The following is a 14,864-nucleotide window of genomic DNA, read 5'->3' as shown; positions in this document are numbered from 1 at the left end:
CAGGTGCCATTTCCCCCCTCGGGTGCACAAAACCCATAGACCCCAAATCACGCCTCGGGTGCCATTTCCCCCATCGGGTGCACAAAACCCATAGACCCCAAATCACGCCTCAGGTACCATTTCCCCCATCGGGTGCACAAAACCCATAGACCCCAAATCACGCCTCAGGTACCATTTCCCCCATCGGGTGCACAAAACCCATGGACCCCAAATCACGCCTCAGGTGCCATTTCCCCCATCGGGTGCACAAAACCCATGGACCCCAAATCACGCCTCAGGTACCATTTCCCCCATCGGGTGCACAAAACCCATGGACCCCAAATCACGCCTCAGGTGCCATTTCCCCCATCGGGTGCACAAAACCCATGGACCCCAAATCACGCCTCAGGTACCATTTCCCCCATCGGGTGCACAAAACCCATGGACCCCAAATCACGCCTCAGGTGCCATTTCCCCCCTCGGGTGCACAAAACCCATAGACCCCAAATCACGCCTCAGGTGCCATTTCCCCCATCGGGTGCACAAAACCCATGGACCCCAAATCACGCCTCAGGTGCCATTTCCCCCATCGGGTGCACAAAACCCATAGACCCCAAATCACGCCTCAGGTACCATTTCCCCCATCGGGTGCACAAAACCCATAGACCCCAAATCACGCCTCAGGTGCCATTTCCCCCATCGGGTGCACAAAACCCATAGACCCCAAATCACGCCTCAGGTACCATTTCCCCCATCGGGTGCACAAAACCCATAGACCCCAAATCACGCCTCAGGTGCCATTTCCCCCCTCGAGTGTACAAAACCCATAGACCCCAAATCACGCCTCAGGTACCATTTCCCCCATCGGGTGCACAAAACCCATGGACCCCAAATCACGCCTCAGGTGCCATTTCCCCCCTCGAGTGTACAAAACCCATGGACCCCAAATCACGCCTCAGGTGCCATTTCCCCCATCGGGTGCACAAAACCCATAGACCCCAAATCACGCCTCAGGTACCATTTCCCCCATCGGGTGCACAAAACCCATAGACCCCAAATCACGCCTCAGGTGCCATTTCCCCCATCGGGTGCACAAAACCCATAGACCCCAAATCACGCCTCAGGTACCATTTCCCCCATCGGGTGCACAAAACCCATAGACCCCAAATCACGCCTCAGGTGCCATTTCCCCCCTCGAGTGTACAAAACCCATAGACCCCAAATCACGCCTCAGGTACCATTTCCCCCATCGGGTGCACAAAACCCATGGACCCCAAATCACGCCTCAGGTGCCATTTCCCCCCTCGAGTGTACAAAACCCATGGACCCCAAATCACGCCTCAGGTGCTATTTCCCCCCTCGAGTGTACAAACCCATGGACCCCAAATCACAGCGTGCAACAATTGTATAGTAGAAATGTAGTGTCAAGGTTCAATTGTTTGAGGTCATCATGCCAGGAGCTGTGATTTAAATTCTTGAAAGGCTAATTGTATCTTTACTTTTTTTTTATAACCATAGGAGAGTTCTACCATCTAGCAACCAGCCAAGGTTTCTTCATACATCAGTCCTTCTTAATGACATCTTGTATGTGTTTGGGGGTAACACTCACACAGACTCAGTAGAGTTTACTGGTGCTAAGTGCTTCTCTAGTGACTTCCTTGCTTATGATACAAGTGAGTCTGTTTTGTTACTTATGTTTCTAGCTACAACCGATAATTTGCCTTGGCATGCTGGATTCTTGGGACCACTCAGACTTACATGTACATCCAACTGAGCCGAACACCATTTTAAATGGAATTAAAGCGTAAGCCTTACGTATGAGAAGAAATCTAGAACATGTGGTATAGAAATACAATACAAATGCAATATCTAAGAACATTGATGGGTAAGTAAACAAATCAAACCTTTTACTCAATTAATAATAATACAATAATATCAAAGTTTTATATAACTCACATATCTACCAAACAAGGTACTCAAGGCGCTAAATTAGAAACTTTCAGAAAGAATTATTTAGCACCTTATAATGGTTTACAAGATGCTATGGCGCATACAGCAGCCACAGCCAGGAACACTGGGGCGAACCCCTTCTCTTTTCGATAAGTGCACTGGGTTCTTTTCACAACACATGGGACAAACGGCTTTACGTCCCATCTGAAGGATGAAGCAATGGTGCTCAAGGACACAAGTGTCTTGGCTGGGGATTCGAACCCACACTCTGCTTTCATGGCTCTGCTTACTGTAAGCACAGAATCGGTGCTTATGGTAGCAGGGAATTATGTGCTCACGGCAAGCATATTTCACGGGTTAGTGGCAAATTTTGGCTTTGGGACATGCGTACTCTGTGTTACCATGGTTACCAGGCATTCTATGCAAACAGGGCTAGCGTAGAAATTCTGTGCTTGCACAAGTAAGCAGGGAATCATAACCGTAAGCACAGAATTCGGCGGTAAGCAGAGCCATGAAATTGGGCCCTCTTAAGAAACCCCAGAGTTTGAATTCGGTGCTTTGAATTCGGTGGCTACGACACTTCCATGATTTTCAGCAATAACTCTAAAACGTGACCACCTTTTGAAATGAAATTTTCCAAAGTAAGTTTATTGTATACATCTACATATATGTTTGAATAAAACAATCCTACGATTCCAAAAACCAAAAGTATACATTGTACTTTGCCTTAAAGTAAAGAATGCTGTTGTTTTGTACTTCTTGTTCCATGTTTCTAATCATATTTCCTTATCTTTGTTTCAGAGTGTAAAACGTGGAGTGATATTTCAGACAACGGATACCTGTCCCAAAATATAGCAAGATATGGCCATGCAGCTGTAGAATATAAAGGTCAAATCTACATTTATAGTGGATTCACTGGTGTTATGCAAGAAAGCATCTTATTGTACACCCCAGGTACGTGTACATACATATGTTAGTCTGTTTACTACATGTAGGTCTCAAAGGTTCTGTTTACCTAAAAGTTAATGATAAACAACCTTTCCTGGTAAGAAATACAGCAGTTTGGATAGTATTATACATTTTGAGAAACATTTTACTTTGAAGAACTACGGTTATTGGGGAAAAAAAAAATCAAATTTTGTCCCACAAAATTTGAATATAAAAGTGTTCTCAAATATTGTGGGTTTCTATAGAGATTATTTTTTACTTGCGACCATCTTTTGAAATGAAATTTTCACAGGTTAATTTTATTGTGTACATCTTCATTTATAAAGGATTAAATAAATTATGTTTGCTATCTTATTGGATTCAAATAAACTATTTGCAATTTTGTGTTAAATTTTACATCACACTTCAAGTCCCATTTTGTCTGTTATGTTCTTCTTCTACAGCTAATTGCTCTGTGTTGCTGAATACCACACTTTGTCTGGATGGTAAACCAGGACTGAATTGTGAATGGGATTATGGACGCAATATGTGTATTTCATATGGTGAAGTCAACATGTATGATATAGCACATAGCAATTCATCAGACCAATGTCCAGCTGAAAGAAGTGAGTCACTCATGAACATCTAATTTATCATTATTGTTATGCCCCGCCGGCAAAGCCAGCTGACGAAGGGGCATACACTGTATAGTGTTTGCCTTGTCTTTCCGTGTGTGTGCGTGTGTGTGTGCATGTCTACGCATTCAAACCGAGGACTTGGAGATGGTTATAACAAAAGGGATTCCGGAAAAAGTCACACCGAGGACGTCCTCGATTAAATTTCGTGTACAAAACCAATGGGGACGTCTGAAAAATAAACTATGTCCAAACAATGGGAGAACAAAGAGAAGTCCTCGGTTTACACCATAAACACAGCTTGCACTAGTTGAATGGGCTGCTAGTGTTCCTTGCTTGCACTACATGAAGGATGTTGAAGGTGACAATGTTATTGGGGGCTACTCAATTGTTTGAAGTCTGATCTCATGTGAAATGTGCCAGTTAATAACAATATTGTAATATTTGCGTTTGTTTTAGAATCCATATGTCTGGTGGAAGATGTATGTGTTTGAAGTCAGGGCCCAATTTCATGGCTATGCTTACCGTAAGCACAGAATCGGCGGTTACGGAAGCAGGGAATTCTGTGCTTATACGGCAAGCGTATTTCACGAGTTAGCGGTGAATTTTGGCCTCTGCGTGTGCGTACTCCTCGTTACAAGGCATTCTACGCTTCTGAGGCTAGCACAGAAACTTGGCGCTTGCCGGCAAGCAGGGAATTGTGATCGTAAGCGCAGAATTCGGCGGTAAGCAGAGCCATGAAATTGGGCCCTGATCTAATGTGAAATGTGCCAGTTAATAACAATATTATTCTAACAAACACAAATATTATAATATTTGTGTTTGTTTTAGAAATCTTCTGCCTGGTGGAAGATGTATGTGTTTGAAGTCTGATCTTATGTGAAATGTGCCAGTTAACAACAATATTATAATATTTGTATATATTTTAGAATCCTTCTGTCTGGTGGAAGATGTATGTTATGACTGCTTACAATTACCAGGATGTGGTTGGTGCAACGATGAATGTAAACCACTTGAAGAATGTTCAGATCGGGTAGGTCTGCAAGGATTATTTGTTTGAGCAAGTCATCTACTCTGAATTTTGTCTTATTGGATTGAGAGGTCTTTTGGAAGAATTTAGAACAACAAATGGCAACACACAAACGCAAACAATGTCTTGACATTAAGAAGATTTAAAAGGAACGCTTGTCTAAGTTATCAAGAGTATTCTTTACGCACTGCTTACCAAGCATACAGACCAGGGCCCAATTTCATGAAGCTGATTAATGGTGAGCAAATTATTTTGCTAACTGTAGCAGAAAAATTCCTTAAGCGTAAAACTATTTCCGAGCCGTTGCTAGCTTAAGCACCTAAATGAACTGTGTGCGCAACATTTTTTATCATTTGCTTAAGCAAAAAAAGAAGAAAGTGCTGACAAAATGGCGGGGGAAATAAATGCAGAGTGGCAATGAAAAACAAATCATCACCTTTTCTCTCTGTCTGTTATCTTTTTGTTTACTCTCAAGATAGTGTGTAACCTTTCATAAGGGTACTTTGAACCATTCAAAATAATATTTCATAAGGGGTAATTTGAACCCCTTATGAAAGTTTACACACTATCTTGAGAGTAAACAAAAAGAAGATACATTGTACAACATTTCTAAATAATTTTGGACAAAAGTTTACTTCGCTGCACCTACCACTAACACACAAATAAAATACACACATCTGTGCCACCACACTAACAACTGACTGCAATGATGTATTATTGTTGCACTCTGCACTCTGCTTTAAACAGGGAGGGTGCTAAGGCTGAAAATTGGGGCTTTAAGGATCCGTTTTGCTTGCTTATGCAAAGCCATGAAATCAAAAACTTGCTAGGCGCGCCCGTTAAGCACAAAATTGGCTGTTAAGTAGCTCCATGAATGTGGGTCCTGAAGGTATGCTTATCTGATTTATCTAGAGCATTATTCATGCTCTGCTGACCAAGCAGTGAGATAAGGCCTAATTTTACAGCTTCATCCCATGGAATTTGAGGCTTATTACCCATAATATTCCCTGCAGTAGGGGGTGCCATAAACCCAGATTTCCATAAACCTTATCGCAAATACTCTGTATGCGCTCATTATGCGTGGAATGAGATAAATGCTGGTCTAGGTAGCGATCAAGTTTGATTGCTAGCTAGCTAGACCAGAATGCACCTCATTCAACAGTTAGCGATTGCGCAATAGGTATTTGCGAAGAGGTCTATGGTAAGAAGTGCAAAGAAATGTTGCCATGGCAATATGGTTAAACTAAACAGGAGCTCCAAGGTAAAATTCAAGTTTGTGATTCTATATTTTTTCAATATATCCTTAAGAAGGTGAAAAATTAGAAGTCTCTAACCTCAGGTTAACATAGTGTTTGATTTGATACTCTTTACAGATTGAAATTCCATAACATGATAACATTGGATATCAGTCAACAAATGGGTCTGTACATATTCTTGGTTTTTAACACAAACCAATTTACACTGGGTTGGTGTGAAGTTAGAGACTGAACTCTGTCTATTGGAAAATGAATGCATCACACAACTGAACTCTACCTTAGAACTTCTCTTGAATAATTACATTTATATAGCGCTTTATACTAAAAATAAGTTACTAGGTTCCATATGGTCTTACTAGGTTCCATATTACATGGACACTCTTCATGAATTTTATTCTGTTTTTGTTTGTTACTAGAATGACATCTTTTGCCCCAGTGTGGACTGTACACGATTTTTCAGTTGTGATTTGTGTAACCTGCAAGCATCTTGTCAGTGGTTTTCTTATGGCAAATGTGAATCGGCTCAAGGTAATTCATTAATTCACTAATGTCAGGGTTGTGGCTATGTTATAAAGGACCACGCATGCCTTGGGCATGGCCCAGACAGGTTTTAAATGACATTTCAAGAATGAATCAACATCTCTTTTTGGTTTTGTATTCATAAACAACTTCCTGTTAAAAACATCCAAAAACAATTTAAAAGATTAGAACAAATCTGAGAGTTAAGCCTCAGCTCACATCGACTCTGCGTTGAATTTCTATCCATGTTGAGCACTAAGTACAAGTAGCTCCTAGCACAAATTTCAAACTGCATAAGTTTCAATCAATGCAAGTTTCAAACTTGCACGCATAAGCTATAATCGATGCAAATTTCAAAATTGCACAAGCTGAGTATGCAACCTAATAATGTTTAAATTGGGCTGTGAACTTTGAGCGCACCGCACAATCATCAGGTAGTGCTCTCTTTTAACTAAATTTTCCCGAGCCATGTTAAAATACCCCTCATCTTATATTGTTAAAACATGGCCATGTGATCTCCTTTCAACTAATCAGGATAGACAAACTATTCCAGGTATTTATGAATATTCTTGTATAAAGCCAATGCATATGTTAAAGGCACTGGACACTAAAATATTGGTAATCACTCTAAGCATACAAACTTACTTGTTAATGATCAATGGAGAGCTGTTGATAGTATAAAACATTGTGAGAAACAGCTCCCTATGTTTTCACTGAAATATTTGAATTTGATTTCTAGACCTCAGAATTTAATTTTGAGGTCTCAAAATTAAGCATCTGAAAGCACACAACTTCGTGTGACAAGGTTTTTTCTTCTTCATTATTATCACGCAATTTCGACGACCAATTGAGCTCAAATTTTCACAGGTTTGTTAGTTTATGCATAGGTTGAGATACACGAAATGAGAAGACTGGTCTTTGACAATTACCAATAGTGTCCAGTGTCTTCAAGGTTAATTGTAGTAGAGTTTGTTCATTAGGTTATACAGTAACAAATGTATTAACTTCTTTACAGGGGGTGAATCTACATGTGAAATAACATGTGATTCTCGAACATCATGTAATCAATGCTTAGATGAAGATGGATGTATGTGGTGTACAAATCAAAATCGATGTGTGGATTCCAAATCTTATATTACATCATTCCCTTATGGACTGTGCTGGGAATGGCAAACTAGTAAACGGAACTGCCCAGGTAAATATACAACTTGTATGTTTTGCAAATTTATGTCTATCAAATAGGGCAATTTTGGTCTGAGAAGTACATTTATTATTCGTAAAACACTGAAACTCTAAGAGATGTGCCACAAGAAGAGTTCCAGATTAATTGTAATCGTACATGTAGTCCTTGTCATTTTCATTTGAGCAAAGTTAGGATCGATTCCACTGGTCAGGATAGATGTGGTCATACAATACTTGCAGTGTAGTGCAATTTAGATTCATAGCTGTGTACATCTAGTAACTAATTCATCATGAATTACACTCTTGTTAATGAACGCAATGCTACATTTGATTTGATTTCAGCCTCTAACTGTTCCCTTTTGAAAACCTGTGATGCATGTCATGCTGATCCACACTGTGGGTGGTGTGATTCTGGGGAAAGCAATGGACTTGGTAAATGTATAGAAGGCAGTCTTACAGGACCTCTCAAGTTGGATAAAGATGGTAATACATTTATAGATGCAGGGCTATGTCCTAGTGATAGCTGGTTCTTCTTTGAATGTCCATGTAAGTACACAATTTATCACTCCTTTTCTATCAAGAAAAACTGGATTCCTTTCATGTCTATTATGATAAATTATAGGACTCTTTGAATGTGTGACTTTGGTAAGCTAGGCATACTAGGTTAATCTTAATGGTTTAAATCAATCTGGGCATACACAGAGAGTTACCTTGGAACCTAGTCTGCTGCCACCTTGGGTCATACTTTGGTATGCTAGGTGGCTGCTGACATACCAGGTTAATCTTAATTATTTAAATCAATCTGGGCATACACAAAGAGTTACCTTGGAACCTAGTCTGCTGCCACCTTGGGTCATACTTTGGTACGCTAGGTGGCTGCTGACATACTAGGTTAATCTTAATGGTTTAAATCAATCTGGGCATACACAGAGAGTTGCCTTGGAACCTAGTCTGCTGCCACCTTGTGTCATACTGTTTTTTTGCGAGTTTGTTTAGAACTTGTTTGCTGTGCTGCAGCTTATTTTCATAATAAATATAGAAAACAAACTGATCATGATAGAAACAGGAATTTCTTATTACAAGTACTGCAACATGTAGTGCACTAATAACCATTGAATGTACATATAGTTCCATAATGATGTGTGTATTATTAAATTCTGTAGTGTGGATAATTAATTCGAGTACCAGAGTCATTTATACAATAGATTGATTCATACCAATGATTGAAATAGCTTAGAGTGCATGTGTTTTAGATTCACTTGTTGCTGTATCCCTGTTATTATTTGAGGTGTGTACATTAATGTTGGGCATGCTGTTTTATATAATTGAGTATTGGATTGCTCCCATTCACTGCACATTACATTGAAGGGGAAATGTGTGTAGTATAATTCATAGGAGTAGCAGAAACTGATTGGCTTGCCTTGAAAGTCATGGTTAATATCCACATGTATTGAGGACATCATTGTATTCTGCATTAGTATCCATATGTAATGAGTTTATTCATTGTATTCCGCACAGTTGAAGTATTTGCACTGTTGTTAACCCCGTAATCCCCCCTTCTCCACACATTGATTTTGTTTTATATTGTAATCCCGGTCTTCCCCCAAAATCAAAGCTTTTCTAAATGTTGTATTAAGAAACAGTTTCAAGCCTTACTGAATTGCAGAAAATGTACTTTTAAGTAAACTTGAAAACCAAATTCTGTTTGTTTTTTACATTCAGTTTGGTGCATTCGGAAATACAATTCATGTACATGTGTATCTTGATTTGTCAAGTTGCCTTGTTTAAATCCATTGAATAAGATACGTCAATCATGCATTTGGTTCTGCTACCATTGTACGTACGTATGTATGCATTCATAACAAATCTGGCTCACTCATTGTAGAAGGTAACTTTTGTTTTACAGTATTGTTATTACTCCATGTAGGAATTCCATTGCTGGAGTTATGTCGTACCTCTTGGGTCCATCTGATGTGTACTTTAAGCCTTCCACAAACAAATGCAAATGAACTTAAATTTTTTACTGAAATATTTTTTGAGAGTACTGTATTTACAAAGCAGTAAATACTGTGAGTATTGAGAACTCAGAATCTGTGATATTGATATTTGTGTAATCAAATCTTGAAATAGGGGTTCATAATTATTGTTAATGTTATAACAAGCTTTTATTTTGGGTGTTTTAAGTTTGCCAATTTTTGTTGACTCCCCATACCCATTGTTTGTTTGGTTTTATTTGCTTTTTTCCCCAGCATGCCAGTGTAATGGACACAGTCAGTGTGTGAATGAAACAAGCTCCATTTGTGTAAACTGCCAGAACAATACAACAGGTATATACTACATGCTGCTTAAGATCTTCATTTATTGCATGGATGGTATACCATGTCATTGGAAGTGAATCATGTTCTTTGTTTTAAAACGATTATTAACTATTTTTTGGCATACTACTTCAGGTTCTGATATATCAGACCATTTGTAAATGTTTAGATACTTTATTGGCACAGTTTAGTTTAGCAAGTGTCCCTAGCTATTATAGCAAGGTTGTAAAATTATACAAAATTTACCCCATGTGAAAAGACATTTTTTGTAGTGTCAATGGCTCCTTGTAAAATCTTGTCCAACATTACCACATTCTGTTGGAGGTCCTTTGGATATTTCCAAACGTTCAGTCTTGAAAACCATTTGATTTTCCCCAAAAACTTATGATATTTTTTTCAACAAATTCCAGCAAGTAGGCGTACAGTAGCAATTGATTGATCAAGTTTCATGATCGAGAATGCATAGCTCATGACAAATTTTAACAGGCAAAGATAGTTGTAATGGTGCTGGAGCCATGGATATAAAGTGGATTGGCCCTATTATATATGGGGCTAACCTTTTCCTGGCTTTTTGGACCTGGGTTTGCCCCACTGATCTCTATTGTAATGACAGTATAATAGAGATCAGTGGTTTGCCCCACTGATCTCTATTGTAATGACAGTATAATAGAGATCAGTGGTTTGCCCCCTTGGAGAAACCATGCAAGGGCTTATTCCACTGGTAGTGATTTATCAGTCACTGGTTACCAGTGGTATTTGCTTTGTTATACCACACAATGGTTGTTAGTTTCCTGCCATGTGAAAGCTTGTGAAATCAGTCATGCATGATGGTAACAAATGTTGATCACTGTCATATGGTGTAATGGATAGTCTAATGTCAATAAAATCCACAAGGGAAACTGACTGGGTAAATTTTGAAATGATTTTGGGGGTTGAAAATAAAATTGACTTGAGTGGGATTTGAACCAATGACCTCCCGATTAACGTGCCGGCGCTCTACCAAATGAGCTATCTATCCCTATATTGGCGGTTTCCCTATTTTGTCAATATCTTTGTTCGGGGTGCCAGTCAGAAGCCATACCACCGTTAACTGCCGTGTAGCCAGGGATCACACCCAAATTAGGATAAACCTGGGAAGTGGCAGCCAGGGGATCACCTTAAGGGGATGCAACTTTTTGTTTCAGATATCAATATAAACCACACGGGAAACTGAGAGTCTAATGATTGATTTTTTGTTTTTCTATATTTCAGGTCCTCAGTGTCAGACTTGTGCTGAGGGATTTTTTGGTGATCCTTTAAATGGAGGATCTTGTTCGCCATGTCAATGTAATAATCATGCAACTAACTGTGACGATATCTCAGGAAAGTGTTATTGTGACACTAAAGGAATAATTGGCATGTACTGTGACAGGTAAGTTGTAATTTATCATAATAATAGTAGTGGCTTCTTATAAAGTGCACAAGAGTTTCTAACAATAAGCAAAAGTGAAGTCTTGCTAAATTCTATCTGCAGTGTTTCAGTTTTAAAAAAAAGTTGAGGAAATGAGTCAACACTATGGCAACTTTTTCATAATTCTTTTACAACATGAATATTTTTTGTCTTTTTATTTTTGTAGATGTGATGTTTCACAGCGTTACTATGGCAACCCTCTTAATGGTGGAACATGTTACTGTAAGTGATACAACATGCAACTTATGTAGAGTGTAATTAACATACACCTTTCTCAATTGACATAAGACTATCCTTGAATTTGTAAACCGCGTAGAGCTTTAAAAACCCTTGTGTTACTGTTGCATCCTGTTTATAATAATAATAATAGCGCATTTCACAATAACCGTATCAATGCTCTTTACATTAGTGCCCTGGTCATGGGGCCAATAACAACGAATTAAAAAATCTCAAACTCTTCAAGTTTGAATCTGACTTTGGATGCGTTCAGACACGGTAAGTTGGTTTAACTCATGGTTTAACCCGATCGAGTTCAACTCAGTGTGTCTGAACGGATCTAAAGTTAGTCCGAATCGAGTTCAACCCACAAAAGATAAACCGTCCAGGGAGGGGGTTTATCTTTAGACCGCTTCGGGTTTAACTTTTAACACTGTGTGTGGACAGAATAAAAAATACCACATCCGGTCTAACTCACAACAGACGACCCATTGACCTCCGTAATTTATATGTAAACACACGGTGACCAATGAACAGGCCAATAAACAGGATGTTAGAGTAACAGGGTCGTGTTTGCTTTGACCTCTTAAAACCAAAGATAAACCGTATCGGGTTTAACTCAGTGCTGTCTGAACGCTAAGGGGTTTTATTTTTACGATCACCCCCTGCTGCTCGTAGAAGTTAAACCGGTTCGGGTTTAACTTAGTACGCTGTCTGAACATACCCTTATGGATTTACAGATTTTCAACTCGACTTTGACTATGTCTAAAATTGTGACGAACTGCCAATGTCACTGGTTTTCAAAGACTAATTTAGCTGTGCCTGTTTTCTTTCCTTTTCTTTGGTTTACCACGCCTTTGAACATCCTGCAGGGGGATATTTGCGCATTATGCGATTATTGTTATTGTAGTTATACCTACTCGAAGGTGGGAAGTAGCTTCACATAGTTTGGTGAACTCTCTGGTGGTTGCCTATACCAGTGGTTGTGAACTCTCTGGTGGTTGCCTATACCAGTGGTTGTGAACTCTCTGGTGGTTGCCTATACCAGTGGTTGGTAAACTCTCTGGTGGTTGCCTATACCAGTGGTTGGTGAACTCTCTGGTGGTTGCCTATACCAGTGGTTGGTAAACTCTCTGGTGGTTGCCTATACCAGTGGTTGGTGAACTCTCTGGTGGTTGCATATACCAGTGGTTGGTGAACTCTTTGGTGGTTGCCTATACCAGTGGTTGGTGAACTCTCTGGTGGTTGCATATACCAGTGGTTGGTGAACTCTCTGGTGGTTGCCTATACCAGTGGTTGGTGAACTCTCTGGTGGTTGCCTATACCAGTGGTTGGTGAACTCTCTGGTGGTTGCATATACCAGTGGTTGGTGAACTCTCTGGTGGTTGCATATACCAGTGGTTGGTGAACTCTCTGGTGGTTGCATATACCAGTGGTTGGTGAACTCTCTGGTGGTTGCCTATACCAGTGGTTGGTGAACTCTCTGGTGGTTGCCTATACCAGTGGTTGGTGAACTCTCTGGTGGTTGCCTATACCAGTGGTTGGTGAACTCTCTGGTGGTTGCCTATACCAGTGGTTGGTGAACTCTCTGGTGGTTGCATATATCAGTGGTTGGTGAACTCTCTGGTGGTTGCCTATACCAGTGGTTGGTAAACTCTTTGGTGGTTGCCTATACCAGTGGTTGGTGAACTCTCTGGTGGTTGCCTATACCTGTGGTTGGTAAACTCTTTGGTGGTTGCCTATACCAGTGGTTGGTGAACTCTCTGGTGGTTGCCTATACCAGTGGTTGGTGAACTCTCTGGTGGTTGCATATACCAGTGGTTGGTAAACTCTTTGGTGGTTGCCTATACCAGTGGTTGGTGAACTTTATGGTGGTTGCCTATACCCGTGGTTGGTGAACTCTCTGGTGGTTGCATATACCAGTGGTTGGTGAACTCTCTGGTGGTTGCCTATACCAGTGGTTGGTGAACTCTCTGGTGGTTGCCTATACCAGTGGTTGGTGAACTCTCTGGTGGTTGCCTATACCAGTGGTTGGTGAACTCTCTGGTGGTTGCATATACCAGTGGTTGGTGAACTCTCTGGTGGTTGCCTATACCAGTGGTTGGTAAACTCTTTGGTGGTTGCCTATACCAGTGGTTGGTGAACTCTCTGGTGGTTGCCTATACCTGTGGTTGGTAAACTCTTTGGTGGTTGCCTATACCAGTGGTTGGTGAACTCTCTGGTGGTTGCCTATACCAGTGGTTGGTGAACTCTCTGGTGGTTGCATATACCAGTGGTTGGTAAACTCTTTGGTGGTTGCCTATACCAGTGGTTGGTGAACTTTATGGTGGTTGCCTATACCCGTGGTTGGTGAACTCTCTGGTGGTTGCATATACCAGTGGTTGGTGAACTCTCTGGTGGTTGCCTATACCAGTGGTTGGTAAACTCTCTGGTGGTTGCCTATACCAGTGGTTGGTGAACTCTCTGGTGGTTGCCTATACCTGTGGTTGGTAAACTCTTTGGTGGTTGCCTATACCAGTGGTTGGTGAACTCTCTGGTGGTTGCCTATACCAGTGGTTGGTGAACTCTCTGGTGGTTGCATATACCAGTGGTTGGTAAACTCTTTGGTGGTTGCCTATACCAGTTGTTGGTGAACTTTCTGGTGGTTGCCTATACCAGTGGTTGGTGAACTCTCTGGTGGTTGCCTATACCAGTGGTTTATTATTGGTAATACAATAGTATGACATGATCATTTCAACTTTTCAAAATTCTATTATCTTTTTGTTGATCTCTTTACAGATGATTTGTCAATGAATTTTAAATACACATTCAATCTGTCGTCAAATGATGAACTGTTTCTTACAATGATTAATCTAATGACATCACCTGAAGTCAGTAATCGAGACATAGAGTTCACTCTGCAAGTCAACAAAGAGATTAATTTGAATGTAACCTTCAGAACAAGTAAGTCACCCTTTCTAGATTATATACCAGTGCTCTAGAACAAGTAAGTCATCCTTTCTAGATTATATACCAATGCACTTTAGGAATGTACAGTGTTGATTGATTGACTGATTAATTTACTAATTAATTAATTGATTGATTGATGCATTGATTGTTAAATTGATTGATTGATTGATTACTTAGAAGGGGTACCGTTCATTTCGGCACCTGGAAACTCTGCACCTTGCAAACTCTACACTACAATCTCAACACCTTGCAAACTCGGCACATGCACAAATACAAACTCGGCACCCAGTTGAAAATGTTCGAAGTTCACCTTGTGTGGTAGGCCTCAGTCATGGTTTTTGATGTAAAAGTTCAGTCCCACATGCCCATGAAAAGCTTGATCCTGTAAATTTGTTGGTAATAGCATTACAAATATTAATAGAATGAAATTACTTTCGTAACCAAAATTGCCAGAAA

General features: G+C 40.2%; 1 protein-coding gene across 5 annotated transcripts in view; it reads left to right on the top strand.

The window, feature by feature from the left end:
* LOC139940481 (attractin-like) overlaps window positions 1-14,864 on the top strand; it is a 44,551-nt gene that overhangs the window by 18,302 nt on the left and 11,385 nt on the right. For all 5 annotated transcript variants that reach the window (XM_071936755.1, XM_071936757.1, XM_071936760.1 and 2 more), the window contains exons 10-20: window positions 1,498-1,652; window positions 2,731-2,883; window positions 3,321-3,482; window positions 4,421-4,524; window positions 6,194-6,305; window positions 7,312-7,491; window positions 7,821-8,024; window positions 9,728-9,805; window positions 11,045-11,204; window positions 11,410-11,465; window positions 14,238-14,402. In XM_071936755.1, coding sequence (XP_071792856.1) covers window positions 1,498-1,652; window positions 2,731-2,883; window positions 3,321-3,482; window positions 4,421-4,524; window positions 6,194-6,305; window positions 7,312-7,491; window positions 7,821-8,024; window positions 9,728-9,805; window positions 11,045-11,204; window positions 11,410-11,465; window positions 14,238-14,402 — 1,529 coding nt within the window. The remainder of the gene's footprint in view (window positions 1-1,497; window positions 1,653-2,730; window positions 2,884-3,320; window positions 3,483-4,420; window positions 4,525-6,193; window positions 6,306-7,311; window positions 7,492-7,820; window positions 8,025-9,727; window positions 9,806-11,044; window positions 11,205-11,409; window positions 11,466-14,237; window positions 14,403-14,864) is intronic.

The sequence above is a fragment of the Asterias amurensis genome, chromosome 8, assembly GCF_032118995.1.
Source record: "Asterias amurensis chromosome 8, ASM3211899v1".
Taxonomy (NCBI): Eukaryota; Metazoa; Echinodermata; class Asteroidea; order Forcipulatida; family Asteriidae; genus Asterias; species Asterias amurensis.
Note: the sequence above shows the minus strand (reverse complement) of the source record. Positions and strands in the feature narration are given on the sequence as shown.